General features: G+C 43.9%; 1 protein-coding gene across 2 annotated transcripts in view; it reads right to left on the bottom strand.

Annotated features, from left to right (window-relative positions):
• The window catches only part of LOC127009892 (E3 ubiquitin-protein ligase Rnf220-like), a 98,093-nt gene that overhangs the window by 48,663 nt on the left and 25,212 nt on the right, over window positions 1–24,218 (bottom strand). For both annotated transcript variants that reach the window (XM_050883412.1, XM_050883413.1), the window contains exons 2-3: window positions 16,986–17,087; window positions 15,940–16,471 (exon numbers count right to left, since the gene is read on the bottom strand). In XM_050883412.1, coding sequence (XP_050739369.1) covers window positions 15,940–16,471; window positions 16,986–17,087 — 634 coding nt within the window. The remainder of the gene's footprint in view (window positions 1–15,939; window positions 16,472–16,985; window positions 17,088–24,218) is intronic.

Here is a 24,218-nt window from a genome sequence, read left to right as displayed (position 1 = left end):
TACCCTTCAATTTATGGGTAAACTGTGATTATTTACCTTAGGAGGAGGAGGAGGAAGAGGAGGGGAAATCAAAAGAGGGAAAATGAATGGAAAAGAAGAAGAAATAAGAAGCTAAGAAGAAGAGAAGAGAAGGAAAGAAAGAGGAGAAAAAAGAGAAAGAAAAAGAGGAAAGAAAAGATTGAATAAGTGTGATTCATAGAAGGCAGGAAGTAGGGAGAAAGGAGAGGAGAGAAAGAGAGGAGAGAAGAGGAGGAGGAGGACGGGAAAAAAGAAAGAAAAAGGGAAGAGGAAGGAAGGAAAAAGGAAGAGTAACAATCATATGAAATGGAAAAGAAAGGAAAAGAGAAAAAATAAAGGAGATTAGAGTAAGAGGAAGGATAAGGAGGAGAGAAAGGGGAGATGAGGGAAAAGGGAAGGAGAAGAAAGAAAGGAAAAGAAAAAGTGTGACAATTATTGAGATGGAAAAGAAGAGGAATGAAAAAGAATAGAGAAAATGAAAGGGAGAGGAGAAATAGGGGGAGAGGAGAAAAGAGGGAGGAGGGATGGAAGGATGAGGGGAGAAGGGGAGAAGAAAGGGAGATAGAGGAAAGGGTGACAATCATTTGATATGGAAAAGAAGCGGAAAGGGTAGGATAGAGGGGAGTGAGGGGAGGGGAAGGGAAGGAAGGGAAGAAGGGGAGGGGAGGGGAGAGGGGAGATGAGGGGAAAGGGGAAGGGCGTTGACGAATGAAGTTGTAATTGGCAGTTTAATTTGATATGTGAGATGAGGGGAGAGAGGGGAGGGGAGGGGAGGGGAGGGGAGGGGTGGGGAGAGGCGGTTGGAAGTGAGAGGAGATGCAAAAGAGGAGAGGAACGGGGGGAGGTTAAAGAGGGGAGATGAAGGGAAAGGGATGACGGAGAAAGGGGAAAAGGAGGGGAAAGGGGAAAAAGAAAAGGGGGAGAAAGGGAAAAGAAGATAATTGGGGTGTAAGAGAAATGGAAGAAGAGGGGAAAGAAAGGGTTTGAATAAAAGAAGGAAAGGAAAGAGGAAGAGAAAATAGAGAAAGGAGAGGAAAGGATGGGAAGAGATGACGGAAAGGAGGAGAAGTAGGGTAGAAAAGGGGAATAAAAGGGAAAAAGAGAAGAGGAAAAGAGAAAAAAGGAGGAAAGGAGAAATAAATATGAGGGAAAAGGAGGAAGTAGAGGAAAATAGAGAAGATTGAAAAAGAATGAAAATAGAGAAAGGAAAAAAAGAGAAAAGAGGAAAATTAGAAGAGAAAGAGGACAGGAAAAAGAGGGAAGGGAAAACACAATAAGAGGAAAGAAGAGAAAAAAAGAAGGAAATGAAGATTGTAAAAAGAAAAAAAAGATTTGAAAACCATAAGAAGCGAGGAGGAGAAGGAAAAAAAAAAGAAAAAGAAAAAAATGAAAAAAAGAAGAGAGAAAAAGGAGGAAAAGAAGGAAGACGAGAGGAAAAGTAAGAAAACAGCGTGGAGGAAAAGACAGGAAAAACAAAACATAGAAAAAAAGGAGAAAAAAAAGAAGAGAAAAAGAAAGAAAAGAAGGAAATAGGAAAAAGGAAGAAAAGAGGAAATAGGAAAAAAGGAAGAAAAGAGGGGAAAGAAAGTCTACGAAGAATGAAAAGGAAAAAAAAGCGAAGAGGAAGGGAAGAATATAGAAAGAAGTGAAGAAAAAGAAGAAGAGAAATTCAAGAAAAGAGGGAAGAGGGAAAATGAGTAAAAGAGGGAAGAGGGAAAATGAAGGGGGCGGGAAAATGAGTTGTCAAAATGAGATGTTGACAAGAATTAGCAATAAGGAGAGGAGGAGGAGGAGGAGGAGGAGGAGGGGAGAGTGAAACGGTGGTGTGTCAGAAGCAGAATGGAGTGAGGGGAGGAGGAGGAGGAGGAGGAGGAGGAGGTTATGAGGGAAGGGTTGTTTGTGTAGGAGGAAGGAAGGAGGGAAGGAAGGAAGGAAGAATGGAAGGAAGGGAAGAGAGGAGAGAAAAAAAGAAATTAAACATATAGAGGAAGAAGATAGAAAGAGAGAGAAAAGAAAAAGAAAGATGGAAGAAGAAGAGAGATGAGAGAAAGAGAGAGAGAAGGAGAAGGAGGAAGATAGAAGAAGAGAGGTGAGAAAGGGAGGAGGAGGAGGAGGAGGGAGAGGAGGAGGAGGAGGAGGAGAGGTAAAAGGGTTAAAAAGTGTTTGGAGAAGAGTGGGGAAAGGAGGAGGAGGAGGAGGAGGAGGAGGAGGAAATTGGGTGTTTAAAAATCTAATTGACATCTGCGAAAAAATTTGCCTGTGATAGATTTTCTCACTTTCTTTCTTTCTTTCTTTCTTTCTTTCTTTTTTTCTTTCTTTTTCTTTCTTTCCCTTCGTTTCTTTCCTCATGTCTTTCTTTCTACTTATATTTCCTCTTTTCTTCTTTTCTTCTTCTTCTTCTACTTCTTTTTCTTCTTTTTTTCTTCCTCCTACTTTCTTTTTCTTCCTTCCTTTCTTTTCTTTTCGTCTTTTTCTTCTTATTGTTTAATTTTTCCTCTCTTACTTTCCTATCCTACACACTCCCTACTTAATTCCCTTCCTTCCTCCCTCCTCCTCCTCCTCCTCCTCCTCCTCCTCCTCCTCCTTCTCCTCCTCCTCCTCCTCCTCCTCCTCCTCCTCCTCCGTACAGATGAGTGGCTTCCCAGATTGAAATGTTTTTGATGCGTCTCCTTCATATTAAACATTCAGATTAAACTTCCTTCATCCTCCTTCCTTCCTTCCTTCCTTCCTTCCTTCCTTCTTTCCTTTCTTTCATTCCTTCACTGTCTTTTTTTTGCCGTCGCATTTTCGTTCTTCTTTCTTTAAATTCTTCAACTTTTCATTCCTGTTAATTTTTTTCTTTTTCTTTTTTCTTTCATTCTTATTTCTTTCTTTCCCTCCTTTCCTTCTTTTTTTTCTTTTTTTCTTTCATTCGTCCGATTTTCTTTCCCTTCTTTCTTCTTTTCTTTCTTTTTCTTCCCTTCTTTCCTTCTTTTCTTTCTTTTTTCTTTCATTCATCCTTTTTCTTCCCTTCTTGCCTTCTTTTCTTTCTCTTTTCCTTCTCTATTTTTTCTCCTTCCTTTTTCCCTTCCTTTCTTTTCCTTCCTTTCCCCCTTTTCTTTCTTTTTCATCTACCTTTTCTCTGTTCTTTTCTTTCTTCTTTCCTTCCTTTCTTTTCCTTCCTTTCCTTCCTTCCCCCTTTTCTTTTTTTTCTTCCCCGTTTTCTCTTTTCTTTTCTTTCTTCTTTCCTTCCTTTTTGCCTTCCTTTCTTTTCCTTCCTTTCCTTCCTTCCCCCTCTTCTTCCTTTTTCTTCTACGTTCTCTCTGCTCTTTTCTTTCTTCTTCTTTTCTTCCTCTTTTGTCTTTTTTTCTTCATTTCTTTTCTCCTCTCTTCCTCTCTTCTTTCCTTCCGTCCCTCCTCTTTTCATTTTCTTGTTTCTCTTTTTTTTTCCCTTTATTTTTACCCTTCTCTTAATTATCTTCCTTCCTCCTCTTCCTTTCTTTCCTTTCTTTTCTCATTCCTTCACTACTTCTTTTTTCTCTTCGTCTCTTCCTCTTTCTTTTTCTTCTTTTTTTCCTCCTCGTCTCCTCCTCCTCCTCCTCCTCTTCTTCTTTTTCAAGGAGGTGGGAAGGGAGGGAGTGTTGGCTTTGTGTTTCTCTCCCTTCCTCCTCCTCCTCCTCCTCCGTCTCTTCTCCCTTCTTCTCCCTTGACTAAATACATAAGAGGTTGCAGAAGGGAAGAGGGGAGACGGAAGGAGGAGGAGGAGGAGGAAGAGGAGAGGGAAGGAAAAACAGGGAGAAAAGAGAGAAAAAGATGTGAGGGATGAGAGAGAGAGAGAGAGAGAGAGAGAGAGAGAGAGAGAGAGATCAGATAAACAGAACAATAAAACATGAAGAAGATCACTACGAAATTGCCTCCTCCTCTTCCTCCTCTTCCTCCTCCTCCTCCTCCTCCTCCCCCATTAACATCAACGACACCATTAACACAAAAAACAATAGCCATAAAAATAAGGAGGAAGGCAAATTGGTCTTGTTATTATTATTATTATTATTATTATTATTATTATTATTATTATTATTATTATTATTATTATTATTATTATTATTATTATTATTATTATTATTACTACTCTCTCTCTCTCTCTCTCTCTCTCTCAGACAAAGAAATGGAGAGATAGGAGGACTGACATATGGGGGAGATAAGGTCTCTCTCTCTCTCTCTCTCTCACACACACAACTTGTCGCCAACTTGACCCAACTTGTCGTGGTCATTTAACGCCAAGAGTGTGAGGATTAGGAGGAGGAGGAAGAGGAGGAGGAGGAGGAGGAGGAGGAGGAGGAGGAGGAGGAGGAGGAACGTATAGGAACTAAACTCATAAGACGGTAATAGAGAAGAGATTGGTAGGAGGAGGAGGAAGCGTGGAGGCGTGGAAGAGTGGGCTACAGAAAACACCCTTGGCTTCTAATGAGGTTGCCTGCTTTTGTGATTTGAGGCGTATTTTTATAACACCTTTGTAGTAATTATAATTTGGATGATTTGTCTGTTTGTTAACCCGTTTCATCACCTTATCCTCCTCCTCCTCCTCCTCCTCCTTCTGTTTATTTTCCCTTCCTCTCTTTCTTTCTCCTTTCCCTTCGTTTTTTCCTCCTTTCCCTCTTTCTTTCTCCTCCTCTTTCTTTCCCCTTCTCCTCTTTCTTTCTACTCTCCCTTCTGGTTTTTTTCCCTTTCCCTCTTTCTTTCTCTTCCTCCTCTTTCTTTCCCCTTCTCCTCTTTCTTTCTCCTTTCCCTTCGTTTTTTCCTCCTTTCCCTCTTTCTTTCCCCTTCTCCTCTTTCTTTCTACTCTCCCTTCTGTTTCTTTTCCCTTCCCCTGTTTCTTTCTCCTTTTCCCTCTTTCTCTCTCCTTTCCCTTCTTCTCCAGCGTAGCGAGATTGAGTTGCTTGAGTCTTTCTTCATACGGCTGCGCACTCAACGATGGTCTAGTATTCGCACCACATCGCTCTGCTCCCTTGAACAATCCGATGTCTTCGTGATAAGGGGACCAGAACTGCACTGCGTATTCCAAGTGGGGTCTTACCATCGGGTTAAACATAGACAACATTACTCTCGGCGAAGAAGAAAAAGGAGTAGGAAGGAGTAACATGGATGAAGGAGTATATGTTGAAAGGAAGGAAAATATCATAGTAAAGAAGGAAATATAACGGAGGAAGAAGAAAAGAACAAAGAGTAGGAATTAAAGAAGGAAGAAGAAGAAGGAAGGAGAGGAGGAAAGAAGTGAGATGAATGGAGGGAGTCAGAGAAAGAGGATAAAGAAGGAAATATGGAGGAATGAAGGAGGAAGGAATGAAGTAAAGAAGGAAAGAAGGACAGGAAAGGGGAAATATAGAAAGCGGGAAGAAACTGAAAAGGTGGAAAGGAAGAGAGGAAAAATAAAGAAGAGAGGAAAGAAAAAGAAAAAAGGAAAGAAAGAGAAACAAAATAACAAACAATGGATCACAACCTTGACCACATACACACACACACACACACACACACACACACACACACACACACACACACACACACACACACACACACACACACCTTATCCTGACCATCAACCACGTAAACGCACACAAATCCCTCAATCCCGTGTACACCCTCTTATGTGCGTGTCCGAGGATCACACACACACACACACACACACACACACACACACACACACACACACACACACACACACACACACACACGTCACCCTCACTTCTCTTACCTCCTCTGACCTTTACTCCTCCTCCTCCTCCTCCCTCTTTTCTCCTCTTCCCCTTTCTCTCTTCCCCTCCTTCTCTCCTCCTTCCCATTTCCTTACCTCCCTTTTCTTCCCTATTCTCCTTTCTTCCTTCCCCTTTTCTCCCCTCCTCTTCCTTCTTCCTCCTCCTCTTCCCCTCCTTATCTTCCCTTATCTTCCCCTTCCCTTATTCTTATTTCCATTGTTTCCCTCTTTTCCTCTCCTCTTCTTCCTCCTCCTCAGATCAAGGGGTGGAGGGGAAGAAGGGAGGAATGGGGAGAAAGGGGAGGGGGGGGAGGGTCACACTAACACTTTTGTCCCCTGTTGAGGATTTCCACGTCCTTGAGGGGAGAGAGAGAGGGGAGATTGAGCCTGGGGAGGAGGAGGAGGAGGAGGAGGAGGAGGAGGAGGTAAGAAGGCAATCTTTGAAGGCCTTTGGTGACGGGATTTTGTGGGAGGAGAGATGGATGTGTCGCGCCGGTGGTCAGTTTCTCTCTCTCTCTCTCTCTCTCTCTCTCTCTCTCTCTCTCTCTCTCTCTCTCTCTCTCTCTCTCTCTCTCTCTCTTTTCTTATTCGTTTCCTTTTTTTTATGCTTTTCCTTCCTTCCTTCTTCCTCCTTCCCTTCTCCTTCCTTCCTTCCTCTCCTTTCCTTCCTCCTTCTTTCCTTCCTCTTCTCCTTTCCTTCTTCCTTCCTTCTTCCTTTCTTCCTCCTTCCTGTTCCTTCCTTCCCTCCTTCTCTTTCCTTCCTTCCTTCTTCCCTTCCTCCTTTCCTGTTCCTTCCCTTCCACTCCCCTTCTTCCTTTCCTCTTCCTTCCCTTCCTCTCCCCTTCTTCCTTTCCTCTTCCTTCCCTTCCTCTCCCCTTCTTCCTTTCCTCTTCCTTCCCTTCCTCCCCCCCTCCCCATCGTTTAGTCACCTCCCCGCCGTGACCAACACTTCCCATCACTAAGCCCTTCATTCATCCCTTCGAGTGAGGGGAACATGAGCAGCCAAGAGGAGAAGATTGCCCACTCACCCCTTTAATCCCCCTTCCTCTTCCTCTTCCTCTTCTTCCTCCTCCTCCTCTTCCTCCTTTTCCTCTTCGCATCTTGATCACATTTCTTCGTCATCCTCAGTTTTTTTTTCCTCACTTTCCTCGGTTTTATTTCCCCTCCTCATCATTCTCTTCCTCTTCCTCTTTATCCTCTTCCTCTTCCTCCTCTTTTTTTTATTCCAAGTTCTTCCTCACCCTCAATTTTCCCCCTCATTTTCCTCCGTTTAATTCTCCTTTCCCTTCCTCCCCTTTCTCCTCCTTCTCTTCTTCCTCTTCCTCTTCCTCTTTTCCTCTTACTTCTTTCTTATCCATAATTCCTCCACTTTTTTTGTTATTTCTTTCTCTTTTTTCTTTCCTTCATCCTTTTCTCTCCTACTTCCCTCCTCCTCCTTCTTTTCCTCCTCCTCTTCCTCTTTTCTCTTAATATTTTCCTCTTCCTTAATTCTTTGCCACATTTTCTTTCATTTTTTAGTTATTTCTTTCCTCCTTTCTCCTCTTTCTTTTTCCCTTCACTTTCCTCCTCCTCCTTCTTCTTCTCTTTCTCCTCTTCCTCTTCCTCTTTCTCTTTCACTCTTAACTTTTTCCTCTTCCTTAATTCTTTACCACATTTTCTTTTATTTTTTAGTCATTTCTTCTCATAATCTTTCCTCCTTCCTCCTCTTTTTTTTTCCTCCACTTCCCTCCTCCTCTTCCTCTTCGCCTTTTCTATTTCCTTCTACTTTTCCTGTTTTCCCCTTTCTTTATTTTCCTTCCCTATCATTCCCTTCTATTTTTTTCCTCCTTGCCTTCTCTTCCTCTTCCTCCTTCCTTCATACTGGTAATCTCTTTCTTTCTCTCCCTTTCTTATTCCTTATTTTTTTCTCTGCTTCCTTCCTTCTTTCCTTCCTTCCTTCCTTCCTTCCTTCCTTCCTTCCCTCCCTCTCTTCTTTAATTTCCATCTGTAACACATTCTTTCTCTTCATTTCGTGTAGCATTTAAATTTTATTCCTCCTCCTCCTCCTCCTCCTCCTCCTCCTCCTCCTCCTCCTCCTCCTCCTCCTCTTCTTCCTCCTCATTGTACTTTTTGACTCGCATTCCTCTTCAGTACTTCACCCTCCTCCTCCTCCTCCTCCTTCTCCTCCTCCTCCTCCTCCTCCTCCCGGCAGTCCATCAAGCCTTGACTCTAAGCACTTAAATTAAACAGATGAAGTGACTTGTTTGTTTTATATTGGTTTAAATCTCCTCTTTTTTTTATTTCCTCGTTTATTACTTATTTTCTTTCTTCCTCCACTTTATATTTTCTTTCTTTCCTTTTCTGTTTTTTTTCCTCTTTCCTCTTTTTTCTCTTTGTTATTTTATTTTCTCTTTTTTATATTGTTTTTTCTGCTTACTCTTTTTTTTTTCTCCTGCTTTCTCTTTTTCTTCTCTTCCCTCTTCTCTTTTCCTCTTATTTTTTTTCTCTCCTTCTTCTCTCTTCTCTCTTCTTCCCCTTTTCCCCTCATTTCCCCTCTTTTCTTCTGTTTCTTCTCTTCCTTTTCTTTTCTCTTGATTTTTCCGTCTTTTCCACTCCTCCTCTTCCACTCTTCCTTTCTCTTCTTCCTCTAATTATTCCATCTTCTTTTCCTCTGTTCTTCTCTTCTTCCTCTTTTTCTTCCTTTCTCTTCATCTCCTCCTCTCTCTTCCTTTCATTTTCTTCCAGTTTTCATCTCTCTCTCTCTCTCTCTCTCTCTCTCTCTCTCCCCTCACCCCTTCCCATTATCTCCCTATTCCTTCCCTTCTTAGCCTCCCCTCCCCCTTTCACCCTCTTCCCTTAACAAATAATGGGTAATAGAAGAGGGGAGGAAAGGGGAGGAAGGGGAGGGGTCTTCACCTATAACTTTCCTCCCCTTCGCTTTGGAATGGAGAGAGAGAGAGAGAGAGAGAGAGAGAGAGAGAGAGAGTGTAATAGGGAAAGGAAGACGATTTGAAATGGGGAAGGGGAGAGGAGAGAAGAGGGGAAAGGGAGAGGAGAGATGGGAGAGAGAGGGGAGGAGAGGGGAGAAAGGATTTGAATTTCCATGTTATAACTACTACTACTACTACTACTACTACTACCACCACCACTACTACTACTACTACTACTACTACTACTACTATTACTATTACTACTATTACTACTGTTATTACTACCATCATTAACATAAATCCTAACTTAATAAAAATCAATGTTTGTTCCCAATTCAGAACACGAAGAGGACAGCTGTGACAAAGGGGGGAGGGGGGAGGGGGTTAATGATGCTGGGGGCTCTCTCTCTCTCCCCTATCATCATCATCATTATCATCTCTCTCTCTCTCTCTCTCTCTCTCTCCGTTTTTTTTTTGTTCCTGTTGTATTTTTTTCGTTATTTTTCTTCTTTTTCCTCCTCCTCCTCCTCCTCCTTTTCCTCCTCCTCCTCCTCCTCCTCCTCCTCCTCCTCCTTCTCCTTCATCTTAATAATAATAATAATAATAATAATAATAATAATAATAATAATAATATCAACAACAATACTTTGCAATCTTGTCAACATAACGAGGAAGAGGAGGGAAGGAAAGGGATGAAGAATGAAGGAAGAAGAGGAGGAGGAGGAGGAGGAGGAGGTATTCTTCCTAAGGTTGTAATCGGGCGGGAAGTGTCAACAAGGTCGTATATCAAGGGGGGGGGGGGAGGGAGGGGGAGGAGAGGAAGGAGGAAGGAAAATTGGCAACAGGCTGAATCTCTCTCTCCCTTTCCCTCCCTCCTTCCATTCCTCCATTCCCTCCCTTCCTTTCTCTCCGTCTTTCTCTCCCTCTTCATTCTCTTTCTCCCTCCCTCTTTTCTCCCTGACCTTCTCTTCCTCTTTCTCTTTTCCTCCTTAATTTCTTTAATTCTCTTATTCCCTCCCTTTCTTTCTCTCCCTATCTCCTTTCTCTCCTTCTTTCTCTCCCTCTTCATTCTCTTTCTCCCTCCCTCTTTTCTCCCTGACCTTCTCTTCCTCTTTTTCTTTCCCTCCCTAATTTCTTCACTTCTCTTATTCCCTCCCTTTCTTCCTCCCTTTCTTTCTCTCCCTATCTCCTTCTTTTCTCTTCGTCTCTCCCTTTTCATTCCTTTCTTTCCTTCTCTTTCTCTTCCCTTTCGTTCCTTCCTTCTTTTTTTCCTTCCCTTATTCCTGTTGATGAGAGAGAGAGAGAGAGAGAGAGAGAGAGAGAGAGAGAGAGAATGCAGAAGATGGAAAAAAGGAAGGTGAAAACGAACAAAAGCGAAAGAAGGAAGATAAAGGAAAATATAAAAGAAAATGAAGGAAGAAGAAAACTGGAGATAGAAGAAAGAAAAAGAATCAGAGAAAAAAATAAAAGAAGACAAGAAAGAAAATGGAGGACGGAGAAGAGGAAAAATGGAGCAAAGGAAGAGAAAGAAGGAATAAGGAAGGAAGGGAAAGGGGAAAGTGAACCAGTAAAGAGAGGAAGGAAGGAAGGAAGGAAGGAAGGAAGGGAGGAAGGAAGGGAGTGAAAGAAAGAAGAAAGAAGCGTGAATGAAGAAGAGAAGATAATGATTAAAGTAGTAATTAGATGAAGGGAAAGAATAAAGGAATGATAAATGAAGAAATAACAATAAAGGAATGAAAAAGGAAAGAAAAGTAGGAAGAGAAAGAAGGAAGGAAGGAAGGAAGGAAGGAAGACAACATAAGAGGAGAAACAAAGAGTAAATGAAGACGAAGGAGTAAAGGAGTGAGGAAAGGAAGGAAGGAAGGAGTAAGTAAAGGAAGAAGCTAAAAGGAGGAGGAGGAGGAGGAGGAGGAGGAGGAGGAGGAGGGAACAGCGCCAGCATCATAATCTCACAACTTGGTGTAAATTTGTAAAGACTTGGTGAAGCCTCAATTTGGGGAGGATTGGCCCAGATCCTGACGGGGATTGGTGCCTCCCTCTCATTACAGGGGGAGGGGGGAGGAGGGGAGGGGAAGGAGGTGGGGAGGAAGCGACGGGAAGGGTATCTTGTTGGGTATTGAGAGTGTGAGGGGAATTTAGGGAGAGAGTGGGAGAGGGGAGGAAGGGAAAAGGATTGGGAAGGAGAGGAGAGGAGGAAGGGGAGGGAGGGGAAGGGAAGGGGAAGGTAAGGAAACGAGAGGGAAAGGAAAGGGAGGAGGAGGAGGAGGAGGAAGGGAGGGAAGGGGAGAGTGGGAGAGGGAGAGGAAGAGAAGGAGAGAGATAGTGGAAGGAAGGGAGGAGGGAGGAGGGGAGGAAGGAGGGAGGGAGAAGGAGGAAGAAGGAGAGGGAGAGAGGAGAGAGAGAGAGGAGGAGAGAGAGAAGGAAGAGGAGAGAGAGAGAGAGAGAGAGAGAGAGAGAGAGAGAGAGAGAGAGAGAGAGAACGGAAGGGAGGCGGATGTGGAATTAGCATTGTCAATACACACACACACACACACACACACACACACACACACACACACTGAGATCTGCGGTTTCTTTTCACGCCCAAAGATTTTAATCAAAGCCAAGAGAAGAAAGAGGAAGGAAGGGAGGAGGAGGAGGAGGAGGAAGAGGAGGGGAGGAAGGGGGAGAGGGAAGGGAGAGGAAGATATCGTTAGCTCCTCCTCCTCCTCCTCCTCCTCCTCCTCCTAGTCATATTCTTCTTTTTTTCTTTTAATTATGAATATTTTTCCTTTGCCCGTGTGTGTGTGTGTGTGTGTGTGTGTGTGTGTGTGTGTGTGTGTGTGTGTGTGTGTGTGTGTGTGTGTGTGTGTGTGTGTGTGTGTGTGTGTGTGTGTGTGTGTGTGTGTATAGAGAATGAATGAATATGAGGAGGGGAAGAAAGGGAAAAGGAGAAGAGAAAAGGGAAAGAACAGAGAAAGAAAGAAAGGAAGAAGAAGGAAAGAATTGGAAGTAGAAAGAGAAGAGAAAGGGAGAGAAAGGAAAAGGGATAAGAAAAGAAAATGAAAATATGGGAAAAGAGAGAAGAGAGGGGAGAGGAGAAGAGGAAAAGTTAGTGAAAAGGAAGAATAAGATGCGAAAGGAGAAAAAGAGAAGCAGAAAAAGAGAAGAGAAGGAAAGAATGGAAATAAATGAAGAGAGAAGAGAAGAAGAGAAAGGAAAGAGAAAGAAGATAATAGGGAAGTATATGAGAAGGAGGAAGATGAAAGGAAGAAGAGGAAATGAAATAAAAGGAAAAAAGATGAAGGAAGGGAAGAGAAGAGGGGAAAGGAGGAAGAGAAACCAAAGTGAAAAGAAGGAAAGAACAGGGAAAAGAGAGGAAAGGAGAGGAAAGGAAAAGAAAGAGAAGAAGGAAAATAGAAGGAAAAGAAGAGAAAGAGAAGAAGAAAGAATATGGACAGGGAAAACAGGAGAAGAAAGAAAGGAGAAGGTAAAGACAAGGGGAGAAAAGAAGAGAAAAGAGGAGGAAAGAATGAAAAGGAGGAGAAATGAGAAGAGAAAGGGGAAGGAGAATCACAAGCAGAAAAGAAGAGAAAAATGTGAAGAAAGGAAGGAAAAGGAAAAGGAAAGTAGAGAAAGGGGAAAAAAGGAGAAGCAGAGAAATATAGGAAAAGGAAGAAGAGAAAAGGGAAAGGAAAAGAGGGGAAAAAGTGAGGGAAGGGAAGAGGGCATGGAAGAGAAGAAATGAAGGAAGAGAAAGGGGAAAAGGAGGAAGGAAAGAAAGTAGGGAAAGGAAAAGATGAATAAAAAAAGGCGAAACAAGAAAAGAGAAGGAAAATGGAAAGGAGAAAAAATGGGAAAGAGAGAGAGAGAGAGAGAAGGAAGAGGGAAGACAGTGAGGGACAGGAGATGATTAAAACACACACACACACACACACACACACACACACACACACACACACACACACACACACACACACACACACTTTTAATAACATCACACGCAAGATTTTCCTTTCACCAAAAAAAAAAAAAAAAAAAAAAATCTGACACCTTTACCTGCCTTGGAAATATTCACACAGGTAGGATTACTCTCTCCCCCCTCCCCCCCCCTCCCCCTTCTTTCCTCCCTCCCTCCCTCCCTCCTTCTCTCCCTTTTCTCCTCCCCTTTCTTATCCTTTGAGGCAGTAACAGAAAAGAAAATGAGATGAGATTTTCAAAAGAGTGTGTGTGTGTGTGTGTGTGTGTGTGTGTGTGTGTGTGTGTGTGTGTTAGATATAGATAGATTGATAGATAGATAGAGAGAGAGAGAGAGAGACTATTTTTCTTCTATTTTCCTTTTATTCATATTTATTTTATTTTCCTATCCTCCTTCTCTTCCTTTTCTTCTTTTCTTTCTTTTTCCTTCTTTCTTTCCCTTTCTTCCTCCTTTTATGTTTATTCTTCCTTTTCTCTTTCGTAATCCCCTTTCCTTTTCTTTTCCCTTTCTTTATCTTCCTTTCTCCTCTATTCCTTTCACTTCTCTCAATCTTTTTTCTCTCTTCTCTTCCTTCTTCCACCCTTTCTTTTTCTCTGATCCTCTTCTTTTCCTTCTCATATCCTTTCCTTCTCCTTCCTCCTCTTCTCTCTCTCTCACTTCTCTTTCTCCTCCTTCCTATATCTCTCCCTTCTATTTTTTCCCTTCCCTTTACTCTTCCACCTCTTCTCACTCCTCTCTCTCCTTTCCTTCTCTCTCCCTTCCTTCCTTTCCTTCTTTTCTTCCTCTTCCTCCTCTTCTCTTCTCTCACTCTTCTCCTTTTCTTATCTTCTTTCTACTTCTTCTCCACTCCTTTCCTCTCTCTCAATCTCTTCTCTACTCGTCTCTCCCTCTATCTCTCTCTCACTCTCTGCTTTCATCTTTCCATACCATCCCCCTCCCCCCCTTCTCTCTTCTCCCCCCCCTCCCCCCCCCCCATACATCAACGGGTAATCCCCTCCTGGACGCCTCCGTCACCCCCGCCAGCTGGGTCCTGCGCGGGATTGAGGGATTTACACTTTTGTTACCCGCCCGTGTGTGTGTGTGTGTGTGTGTGTGTGTGTGTGTGTGTGTGTGTGTGTGGGGGAGGGGTGTGGGGGGGTTGTTTTGTTTTTGTTGTCTGTTTTGATTATGCTTTGTGTCTTTTTTTCTTTTCATCTTCCTTCTCCGTCTCCTTCTTCTCCGTCCTTTTCGTTTTCCTCCTTTTTTTTCTCTTTCTCCTTTTAATCCTCCCCTTCTCCTCCTTTCACTCCACCTTTTATCTCTTTTCATTCTTCTGTTCCTCTTGCTTCTTCTTCTTCTTCTTCTTCTTCTTCTTCTTCTTCTTCTTCTTCTTCTTCTTCTTCTTTTCTTTCCTCCTTTTCTTTTTCCCTCCATTCTCCTCCTCTTCCTTCTTCCCAACATCACTTCCTCCTTCTCATTCCCTTTTCCTCTTCCTTTTCCTCCTCCTCCTCGTCATCGTCCTCGTCCTCCTCCTCCTTATCCTCCTCCTACCGAAACCATTCCCGAGGGCCCTGTTCCGCCAAGGGGGATCACCCTTCTGGAAATCGAGACAATATGCGACCAAGATGTGAACAAATGACGAACGCGACTCGAACAAATCAACGGGACCCGACGACTAATTCCCGCGGTTGTTGAAAGACCCTTAACAGCAAATACTCCAGCTCTTTACAAGCATATTCAACATTTTTTTTTACTTCAAGGACAAAAGAAAAAAACTCAAGGACACAAAATAATAGACAAAAAACGACAATTTCAACGGTACCTGAAGACTGGGAAATGGCGAACGTAACACCGATTTTCAGACAAGGAGATAAACTACAAAGATAAAGGAGATAAGAGCGTTGAATTAAACTACAGGCACATAAGTTTGACATCATTAACAGTTGCTAAAGGAAAACAATATGGGCCGTATTATAAGATACTTTCGCTTCTCACATCAGCTTATTCTAAAGGCCAAAGAGGGGGTCAGTCGGGTTCTAATGAGTGTTTCTTTAGGTTCACGGTACAGAGGAAGGGTCACACTAACACCAGGGTCATAAAACTACTCCTGAAAATGGCCACTGCTCCTACGAAAGCCTTGTCAAATAGGTGTTCTTGGGCGGCGAAGTGTCTTAAAATACCGGCCGATAATTTCTCATACCCAGCACGGTTTTAGAAATAAGCGATCCTGTTTAACCAATTTGCTAGACTTATTCTGAGGTATATAGAATAACTTGGACACTTATTATCCCAGCGATGCTATAGATCTAGACTTCCAGACAGCCTTTGATAAGATACAACACGAGCGACTCCTTCAGAAACTAGTCAGCCGGTATAGGAAAAAATCTGACTCTCTGTTGCCTGCCCTTCCATGTTTCCTGCTCCTCCTCCTCCTCCTCTTCTCCTTCTCTTCTTCCTATCTCTAGTCTTTTTTTCTTCCTCCTCCTCCGACTCCATTTCTTCTTCCTTCTCCAATTTCGATTTTTATCCTCTTCCTCTTCCAACTCTTCCTCCTCCTCCTCCTCATCCTTATCCTCCTTCTCCTCTTTTTCCGATTCCAACTCTTAATTCTTCCTCCTCCGATTTCAAGTCTTCCTCCTCTTTTTACTTCTCTATTCCTCCTTCTCCTCCTCCTCCTCCTCCTTCCCTCCTCCTCCTCCTCTTCCGTACCCTATTCTTCCCTTTCCCTTGATTTTGACTCCCTCCCTCCTCCCCCTCTCCTCCTCCTCCTCTTCCTTGACCGTCACTTTCCGTCCGTCTTTCTAAAGAGTAATTTTATATTTTTATCAATACGAATTTTCCTCTTTTATGGAGGGTGGACTGAGGCTTTGTGTGCGGGGGGAGGAGAGAATTTTTAATAGGAAGAGAAGAGTACTGTGGTCACTTTCATCTTCCTCTTTCTTCTTTTCTTCTTCTTCTTCCTCTTCCTCTTTTTCTTTTTCCTTCTCCTTTTCCTCCTCCTCCTTGTTCATCGTCGTAATTTTCCTCTTTTTCTTATCATTCTTATTTTTTATCATTATTGGTATTATTATTGTCCTCCTTCTTCTCCTCCTCCTCCTCCTCCTCCTCCTCCTCCCTTCCCTGGTGAGGCCTATCAATGTATCCCCGAACACACACACACACACACACACACACACACACACACACACACACACACACACACACACACACACACACACACACACACACACACACACACACACACACACACACACACACACACACACTAAACTGACTAACCAACAAACTAACAGACTAACGGACTCACTAACACACTAACCGACCTACTAACACACTTACTGACTTACCTTTCGGCTCGTCAGTGCAGGAGTTCGGAGTGTCGGTGTCCCGCGCATGCGCAGGGGACTCTCGCGAACCGTGTGAGCCCCGGGGTGAAGGGGAATCTCTCCTCTCGTCAAGCACGCCTCCTATGCCGCCCCCCGCCCCCCCGCCGCCACCCCCTGCCAGGAATGCCGTGCGGGGGTCAAGGGAGGCGAGGAGGGCAGGGGAGAAGAGCCCGGCGGAGGAGCAGGGAATGGAGGAGGTGGAGCAGCCGGTGTCCTCCATCTTGGCGCTCTTTGCGGGGAGCGGGGAGAAGGCCGACCCCGACAGACTTGGGGTGTGGGGAGGGGGGAGCTTACTGTGGGGGTCGTGGGGGCGCTGGTGGGGCTCGTGGTGCGTGTGGAGGGGGTGAAATGCCGAGGGGGTGAAGGGGAGCCGTGGGTCGAGGTGGGGGTGGAGGAATGGGGGGGCGGTGAAGGGGAGGAGGGGGAGGTGGGGGTACTCGGTGAGGGGTCGGAGCAGGGAGGTGGTGGTGCCCTCCTTCACGCTGTCTGAGGCCTAGGGGGGGGGGGGGTAGGGGAGAGAGAGAGAGAGAGAGAGAGAGAGAGAGAGAGAGAGAGAGAGATTAGTATATGTTGTTCAAATCGAATGCAAAGTGTTTTTTTTATCATATTTTTCACACACACACACACACACACACACACACACACACACACACACACACACACACACACACACATCACTTCCTATCCCTTCCCTCCTCTTTCCCCTTTTCCTTCTTCCTTTTCCCTTGTTTCTCTTAGTTTTCCTTCTCTGTTCTTCTTCTCTTCCCTTCCGTCCAATTCCTCCTTTTTTTCCTGTTCCTTTTTTTTTTCTTTTTTTCCTCCTAGTTTTCTTTTTCTCTGTGTTCTTCCTTTCCCTTCATTTCCCTTCATACCCCCCCACCCCCCCCCCATCACCCCCGCTCATACCCCCTCACACCTTCACCTCCTTACCCCCCAAGCACACACACACACACACACCTGCAGCCTCCCACCCCCACACCTGTTCCCTTACACCTGCCCCGCCTTACCTGTGTGTGGAGGGCGTGGTGCAGGCGGAGGGGGTCGTGGAGAGACACCCCTTGCGTCAGCCCCAGCAGCCCCGCCCGCACGAAGCCCCCGCCGGCCTCCATCTGTGGGCGGGAGAAGAAGGGTTAGCCGTGGAGGAGGAGGAGGAGGAGGAGGAGGAGGAGGAGGAGGAAGGAACACACACACACACACACACACACACACACACACACACACACACACACACACACACACAGACATACAGATAGATAGAAGGAATTTAAGAAGCAGAAGAAAGTAGAAGAGAGAGGAAAGGAGAGAGGAAGAGAGACGAACGAATCATAAGAGAAGAAGAGAGGAGAAGCGAGGGAAGAGGAGGAAAGACGGAGAATAAGGGAGGAGGAAGAGAGGAAGAGAATGGCAGAGGAAAGGGGACGAGAGGAGAAGAGGCAAAACATTAAGGAGGAGAAAGAGAGGAGGAGAAGAGAAGAGGAAAGGAAAGGGAAGAGAAGGGGATGAAAAATGAAGAATAAGGGGAGAAAAAAAGGAGAGAAGAGGGGAGGGGAGGAGAGGGGAGGAGACACAAAACATAAAGGAGAAGAAAGAGGAGGAGGAGGAGAGGAGAAGAAAGGGTAAGAGAGACGAAAGGGAGAGAGAGAGAGGGGAGGAGAGGAAGAAGAAAGAAGAAGAAAGGAGGAAGAGAGGAGAGGAGGAGAGGAGAAAAAAGGGAATGAAAAAAAGGGGAAGAAAGACGATAGGGAGAGAGAAAGAGAGAGAGAGGGGAGGAGAGGAGAGAAGAGACGGATCATAATGCAGGAAGAAGAAAGGAGGAAGAGAGGAGAGGAGGAGGAGGAGGGGAAGATAAAGACGCGTTAAAATGAGGGAATGAGGGGAAAGGTGAGGGATGAGGCGAGGGATGGCGAGGGGGAATTAATATGAGTGTGTTATCGCCTCTTATGGGACGATGAGCGAGGGAAGGCGACGAGCGGTGACGGATTGCCTCATATGACCTTGACCTGACCTAACCTGACCTGGCTTGACCTAATCTGAGCAGCCATCCTAAGCAAATCTCTTCTAGCTCATCTTAATGGGTATTTGAAACTATCCTAACGTGAAATAAGGTAATGTTCCAGAATTGACAGAGATGATTCACGGGTTGAGAAATTTGCCCTGTGAGGATAGACTTAAACATTTGGATCTGCATTTTCTGGAAAGGTGAAGGGTGCGAGGAGACTTGATCGATGTTTATGAAGGGATGAAGGGCTTTAGTAAGGGTGATATTAATAAGGTTCTGGTGATAAGAGAGCCAGGTAGGACACGTAGCAATGGGTTTAAGTTAGATAAATTCAGATTCATCAAGGACATAGGCAAGAATTGGTTTACTAGCAGAGTGGTGGATGAGTGGAACAGGCTTGGCGTTCATGGTGTGAGTACCAACACGTTAGATATATATAAAAAAAGATTAGATAATTTATGGATAGTGAGGTTAGGTGGGTTTAGGTCTACAGGAGCTGTCTTGCATAGGCCTACCAACATCTTGCAGACTCCTTATTTTCTTATGTTCTTTTGTTCTAATCTGACAAGCTATTTTATCACAATTTCTTCTAACTTATCATAACGGTAACTTCATCCTACCTTAACCTAACTTATTCTGACTTTTAAAATGGGAACTTGAAAGCTATCCTAACCCAACCTATTCTAACTCATCTTACTGGAAACTTAATGGTAGTATATATTCATGTGTGTTCTAGTGTAAGTATCTAATGAATTTTAACAACGACAAATGCATGTTTTTAGCTACCCTAACAAACACACTACCCTAACTAACCTAACTACACTAACACTAACTACCTAACTACCTACCTAATTAACACACTAACCTAACTAACCTAACTACACTAACTACCTTAACTACCTAACTAGCTACCCTAACAAATACACTACCCTAACTAACCTAACTACACTAACACTAACTACCTAACTACCTACCTAATTAACACACTAACCTAACTACACGAACTACCTTAACTACCTAACTAGCTACCCTAACAAATACACTACCCTAACTACCTAACTACACTAACCACCCTAACTATCTAACTACCCTAACTAGCACACTGCCCTAACTAACCTAACTACCCTAACCACCCTAACTAACTATCTAACTACCCTAACTAACACACTGCCCTAACTAACCTAACTACCCTAACACTAACTACCTAACTACCTTACTAGCTACCCTAACAAACACACTACCCTAACTAACCTAACTACACTAACTACCCTAACTACACAATCAAGTATCAAGACGCCTCTCCACCCGAAATTGACCTCCCTTTTGGCCGCTTGTTTTTTTTTCTTTTGTTGGAGTAGCGGATAGCGGGATTTTTTGCTACTTTTGTTTTTTGCCTTTGAGCTGCCTCCCTTGCCGCAAAAACACTTATATAAATCTTTGGTATTTCAGCCGCGAAGGGAAGGTGTGTGTGAGCCAGGAAACACTGTATTGCCGCAAGGAACTGAGGTGAGAGAGATGATAGTGTTGTGTTTAATTGCTAGAAGTGTTGATATGTATGTTAAGAGCGTAGAAGTTACCGTTGATTTACTGCGTTGTTATAGTAGTAGTAGTAGTAGTAGTAGTAGTAGTAGTAGTAGTAGTAGTAGTAGTAGTAGTAGTAGTAGTAGTAGTAGTAGTAGTATTTGTGATTGTCTTTTTTTGTTATTTTTTTCTTGTATTACGATAATGATTTAGAGATATTGAAACGGAGAAATAACATTGATGATACACGGACTTTGAATAGAGAATAATAATAAAAAAAATATCGAAGGACTTAGAGAATAGAGAAGAAGAATTAAACGACGCAAAAAATTAAAACCGAAGAGAATGATTACAATGATGCGCAGATTTAGACCATAGAAGAATAACTACAATGACTGAAGGACTTAAAACAGAAAAGAATGACTATAAGAAGCAAAAATTTAGACCATAGAAGAATAGCTACAATGACTGAAGGACTTAAAACAGAAAAGATCAAGCAAAATAATCGAGGAACAACTAAAATGACGTTACTTAAAATAGAGAAAACAACCTTACTGATACAACGACTTAGAACAAAAAAGAGTGACTGGAAAGATCAAAGGAACATAAACAGAAAAAAAATAACGTTAATCATCCAAGGACTCAGGAATTTACCGTACAGAGGAAGACTAAAAAACCGCTAAACTAACATTCTCTGCAAACACGTGAAATGCGAGGCGATTTAATTGAGGTTATATTATTGGATTAAGGGGATTAGTAACGATGATGGTGATAAATTTACTTAACATTAATAGGACAGGCAGCGATGGGTACAAGATGGACATATTCAGGTTTAAGGAGGAAGGGAGGCAAGAATTGGTTTATGAAGCGTAGCAAGGGACAGATTGAGCAGGTGTGTCCATGGAGGTGCAAACACACTAAGTATCAATAGAAGTTTAGACAGTTTTATGGCCGAGGACGGATGGGAGTGCGTGACTGCCTCTCAGCTCCCACGTGAAGGCTAAGGGGCGCTGTGTACTCGTGTGTGTGTGTGTGTGTGTGTGTGTGTGTGTGTGTGTGTGTGTAACGAAGCCAAGACAGATGTTAGTAAGCCAAACCAAGACAAACCTATTCAAAGCAAGCCTAATTAAACAAGCCTAACCTAAGTAAACCAAACCGTAATCAACCAAACCAAGCTAAGTAAATCAACCCTAACCAAATAAATCCAACCAAACCCAACTAAACGAAGCCTACCCAAACCAAGACAAATGTAAATAAATTAAACCTGACCCAACCAAGCCAAATTTAACCACACCGAACCCATCCAAGCTAAAATCAACCAAACCAAAACGAATCAAATTTAGCCATACGAAACCAAACCAATTTAACCAAACGAAACCAAACAAATTTCAACCAAACTAAACCAAGTCAAATTTAACCAAACCAAGGTCAAACAAATTCAACCCAACCTGACCTGACCTGACCTTGCTAAACGTATTCGAACCAAACCTCATCTCATTTTTCCTTAAAGAACCGAACCAAATCTCAGCTAACATGGCGTAAAGGTTAGGTAAAGGTGGGTGCATATGCTATAGACGCGCGTGGCTGCGGTGCTCATCTCCGTATCCTTGGCCCTTGAGTCTGTGGTAGGCAAGAACTCATCACTTTGGAACATGGGCCAGTGTGGACTCCGGGACTACCACAGTGTACCTTCCCCAGGTTTCCCCAGGTACCCAGACCAGCCCGCAAGGGAGGATGAACAGCTGGGTGAGGGTCAGGATTCGAACCCGGGCCCGTGGAGTCGTAGCCAGGCACGTTGACCAATGTTCCACGGAGGCTTGCTTGAATCCACGCAAACCTAACACTATCCATTCCCGGTGAAACAGATAGACAAACAAACAAACAATAACAAATAAATAAGAACTTACCCAAAGCGATAATGAAGATAAGCAAAGATTAACGTAAATGTAATGAAAGTTAAGGGGGGTTGCCTTAAAATGAAAACATATACATTTACTCATTCTTGAGATGAATAAATAAGAGTTAGGGTTTTGTTTTAAGTTAGGGGATGTTAGTAGAGAGGAGAACAGTGGTTTAATGGAAGAGATACTGAAAGCAAATGGGGTTAGAGTTGCCAGGGGTGTGGTTTGAGGGGGGCTACTCTAAAATTAAGGGAAATGGGGTCAGTGTTGCCTTAAACAAAGTAAGATAAATAAGAACTACCACCAAAGAGAAAAAAAAAATAAAGGTGGACAAACAAGCAGAGATAAGAAACGAACACGAATCACAACCACCGCTAAAAACATGAAAACAAGACAAACAAAAAAATAAACAACCAAGCAAACACTTCGACATAAAAACAAATGTACAAAACAGCCTCCCAGACCCCCAACCCCACCATAACATCCATCGGCGCCTTTTTTTTCCCGTGCTGTTACCGGCGTATTTTAATGTGCGTGTCGCCGCTACCTGTCGGGCGGCTGATCAGCGGCCTAATGAGCCTAATGAATGCACCTGTGTGAGCCGCGCCGCCTGTTTGTCGGGCCGGAGTGTTGCGATAATCCCCGAGCCTGTCACCGCCCCGCCTGACGACCGAGAGTGATGGCCGGGAATGGGGGAAAAAGGATGGTGAGTGATGGCCGGGAATGGGGGAATAGGGATGGTGAGTGATGGCCGGGAATGGGGAAAAGGGATGGTGAGTGATGGCCGGGAATGGGGAAAAGGGATGGTGAGTGATGGCCGGGAATAGGGGAAAGGGATGGTGAGTGATGGCTGGGAATGGGGGAATAGGGATGGTGAGTGATGGCCGGGAATGGGGAAAAGGGATGGTGAGTGATGGCCGGGAATGGGGAAAAGGGATGGGGAGTGATGGCCGGGAATGGGGAAAAGGGATGGTGAGTGATGGCCGGGAATGGGGAAAAGGGATGGTGAGTGATGGCCGGGAATGGGGAAAAGGGATGGGGAGTGATGGCCGGGACTGGGGACAAGGGCTGGTGAGTGATGGCCGGGAATGGGGAAAAGGGATGGGGAGTGATGGCCGGGAATGGGGGAAAAGGGATGGTGAGTGATGGCCGAATGGGGAAAAGGGTTGTTGAGTGATGGCCGGGATTGGGGGAAAGGGATGGTGAGTGATGGCCGGGAATGGGGAAAAGGGATGGTGAGTGATGGCCGGGAATGGGGAAAAGGGATGGTGAGTGATGGCCGGGAATGGGGGAAAAGGGTTGGGGAGTGATGGCCGGGAATGGGGGAAAAGGGTTGGGGAGTGATGGCCGGGAATGGGGGAAAAGGGATGGTGAGTGATGGCCGGGAATGGGGGAAAAGGGATGGTGAGTGATGGCCGGGAATGGGGGAAAAGGGATGGGGAGTGATGGCCGGGAATGGGGGAAAAGGGATGGTGAGTGATGGCCGGGAATGGGGGAAAAGGGATGGTGAGTGATGGCCGGGAATGGGCGAAAAGGGTTGTCGGGTCCTATTCCCCATTTCTCTTACCCCTCATTTCCCCCTTTCCCTCATTTTTCTCCCTTTTCTTCTCTCTCCTCCGTTTTTTTTGCTTCTAGTCTTTCTTCTATATTCTTCCCTTCCTCTCTTTCATGCCCTCTTTCCTTCCTTTCTTTTCCCCTCCCCTTCCTCTCCCGTTTTTCTTCCTTTATCTCATTTCTCTTATTTTCTCCATTTTTCTACCTTTCATTATCTTTCTGCTTCTTTTCTCTATTATTTTCTTCTTTCTTCCCTTTTCCATTCTTTTCCGCATTCCTTCCTTTTCCTTCCCATTCTTTCTTTCCATTTTCTTCTTTCCTTCTTCTTCCTCTCCTTCTTCTGTCACTTTTCCTCCTTTCCTCTTCCTTCCCCTCCTTTCTCCTCATTTTCTACATTGTCATTTATCTTCCCTTCCCCTCACTTCCTGTTCCTTCCCTTCACTTCCCTTCCCTTCGATTCCATTTCACTTGCATTCCGTCACTTCCCCTCTCAACCCCATCATTTACCTCACTTTCCTTCTCTTTGCTTTCACTTCCCTTTTCTTCCTCTCACTTCTCTCTTCCTTCCCTTCAAATCTCTATACTTCCTCTTTTCCCCTTTCCTCTTTTATTCCTTCCCTTCCCCTCAATTTTCCTTCATTTCCCTTATTTTCTCCATTTTTCTACCTTTCCATATCTTTTTTGCTTTTTTTCTCTATTCTTTTCTTTCTTTTCCCTTTTCCTTCATTTCCCTTCTTTTCCGCATTCCTTCCTTTTCTTTCCATTTTCTTCTTTCCTTCTCCTGATTCTTTCTTTAATTCCTTTTTTTTCCTTCATTCATATTTCTTTTTTTCTCCTTTTTTTCTTCATCTACCTTGCTTGGAATTTCCTCGTTGTTGTTGTTGTTGTTGTTGTTGTTGTTGTTGTTGTTGTTGTTGTTGTTGTTGTATTCTGTTTGCTTATCCTGTAATGTTTCTTTGTTTTTGTTTATGTTTTTTTTTTGTTGTTGTTTTTTGGGCGGAGGAAAATGTGTCGGCCTGTTTCCGTTTCACTCTCGCTCTTCTCTTGTTTTATTTTTCCTTCTTTCTTTTTTTTTAATTGTGATAAAAAGACAAAAAAAAGACTGACATTGTCGCGTTCCGTGTTATTGCTTTCATCCATTTTTAGTGAGGGGGGAGGGGGGCGTTGAGGTGAAGGGGGGGGGAGGGAGGGGTTGAGAAGGGAGGAAAGGGGGCGAGGTGGTTGACAGTGGAGGGAAGGGGATGCGGGGTTGAGAGGAAAGGGAA

This window comes from Eriocheir sinensis, chromosome 42 (genome assembly GCF_024679095.1).
Source record: "Eriocheir sinensis breed Jianghai 21 chromosome 42, ASM2467909v1, whole genome shotgun sequence".
In the NCBI taxonomy this organism is placed as follows: Eukaryota; Metazoa; Arthropoda; class Malacostraca; order Decapoda; family Varunidae; genus Eriocheir; species Eriocheir sinensis.
The sequence above is the reverse complement of the archived record's forward strand: the minus strand, read 5'-3'. Positions and strand labels throughout refer to the sequence as shown.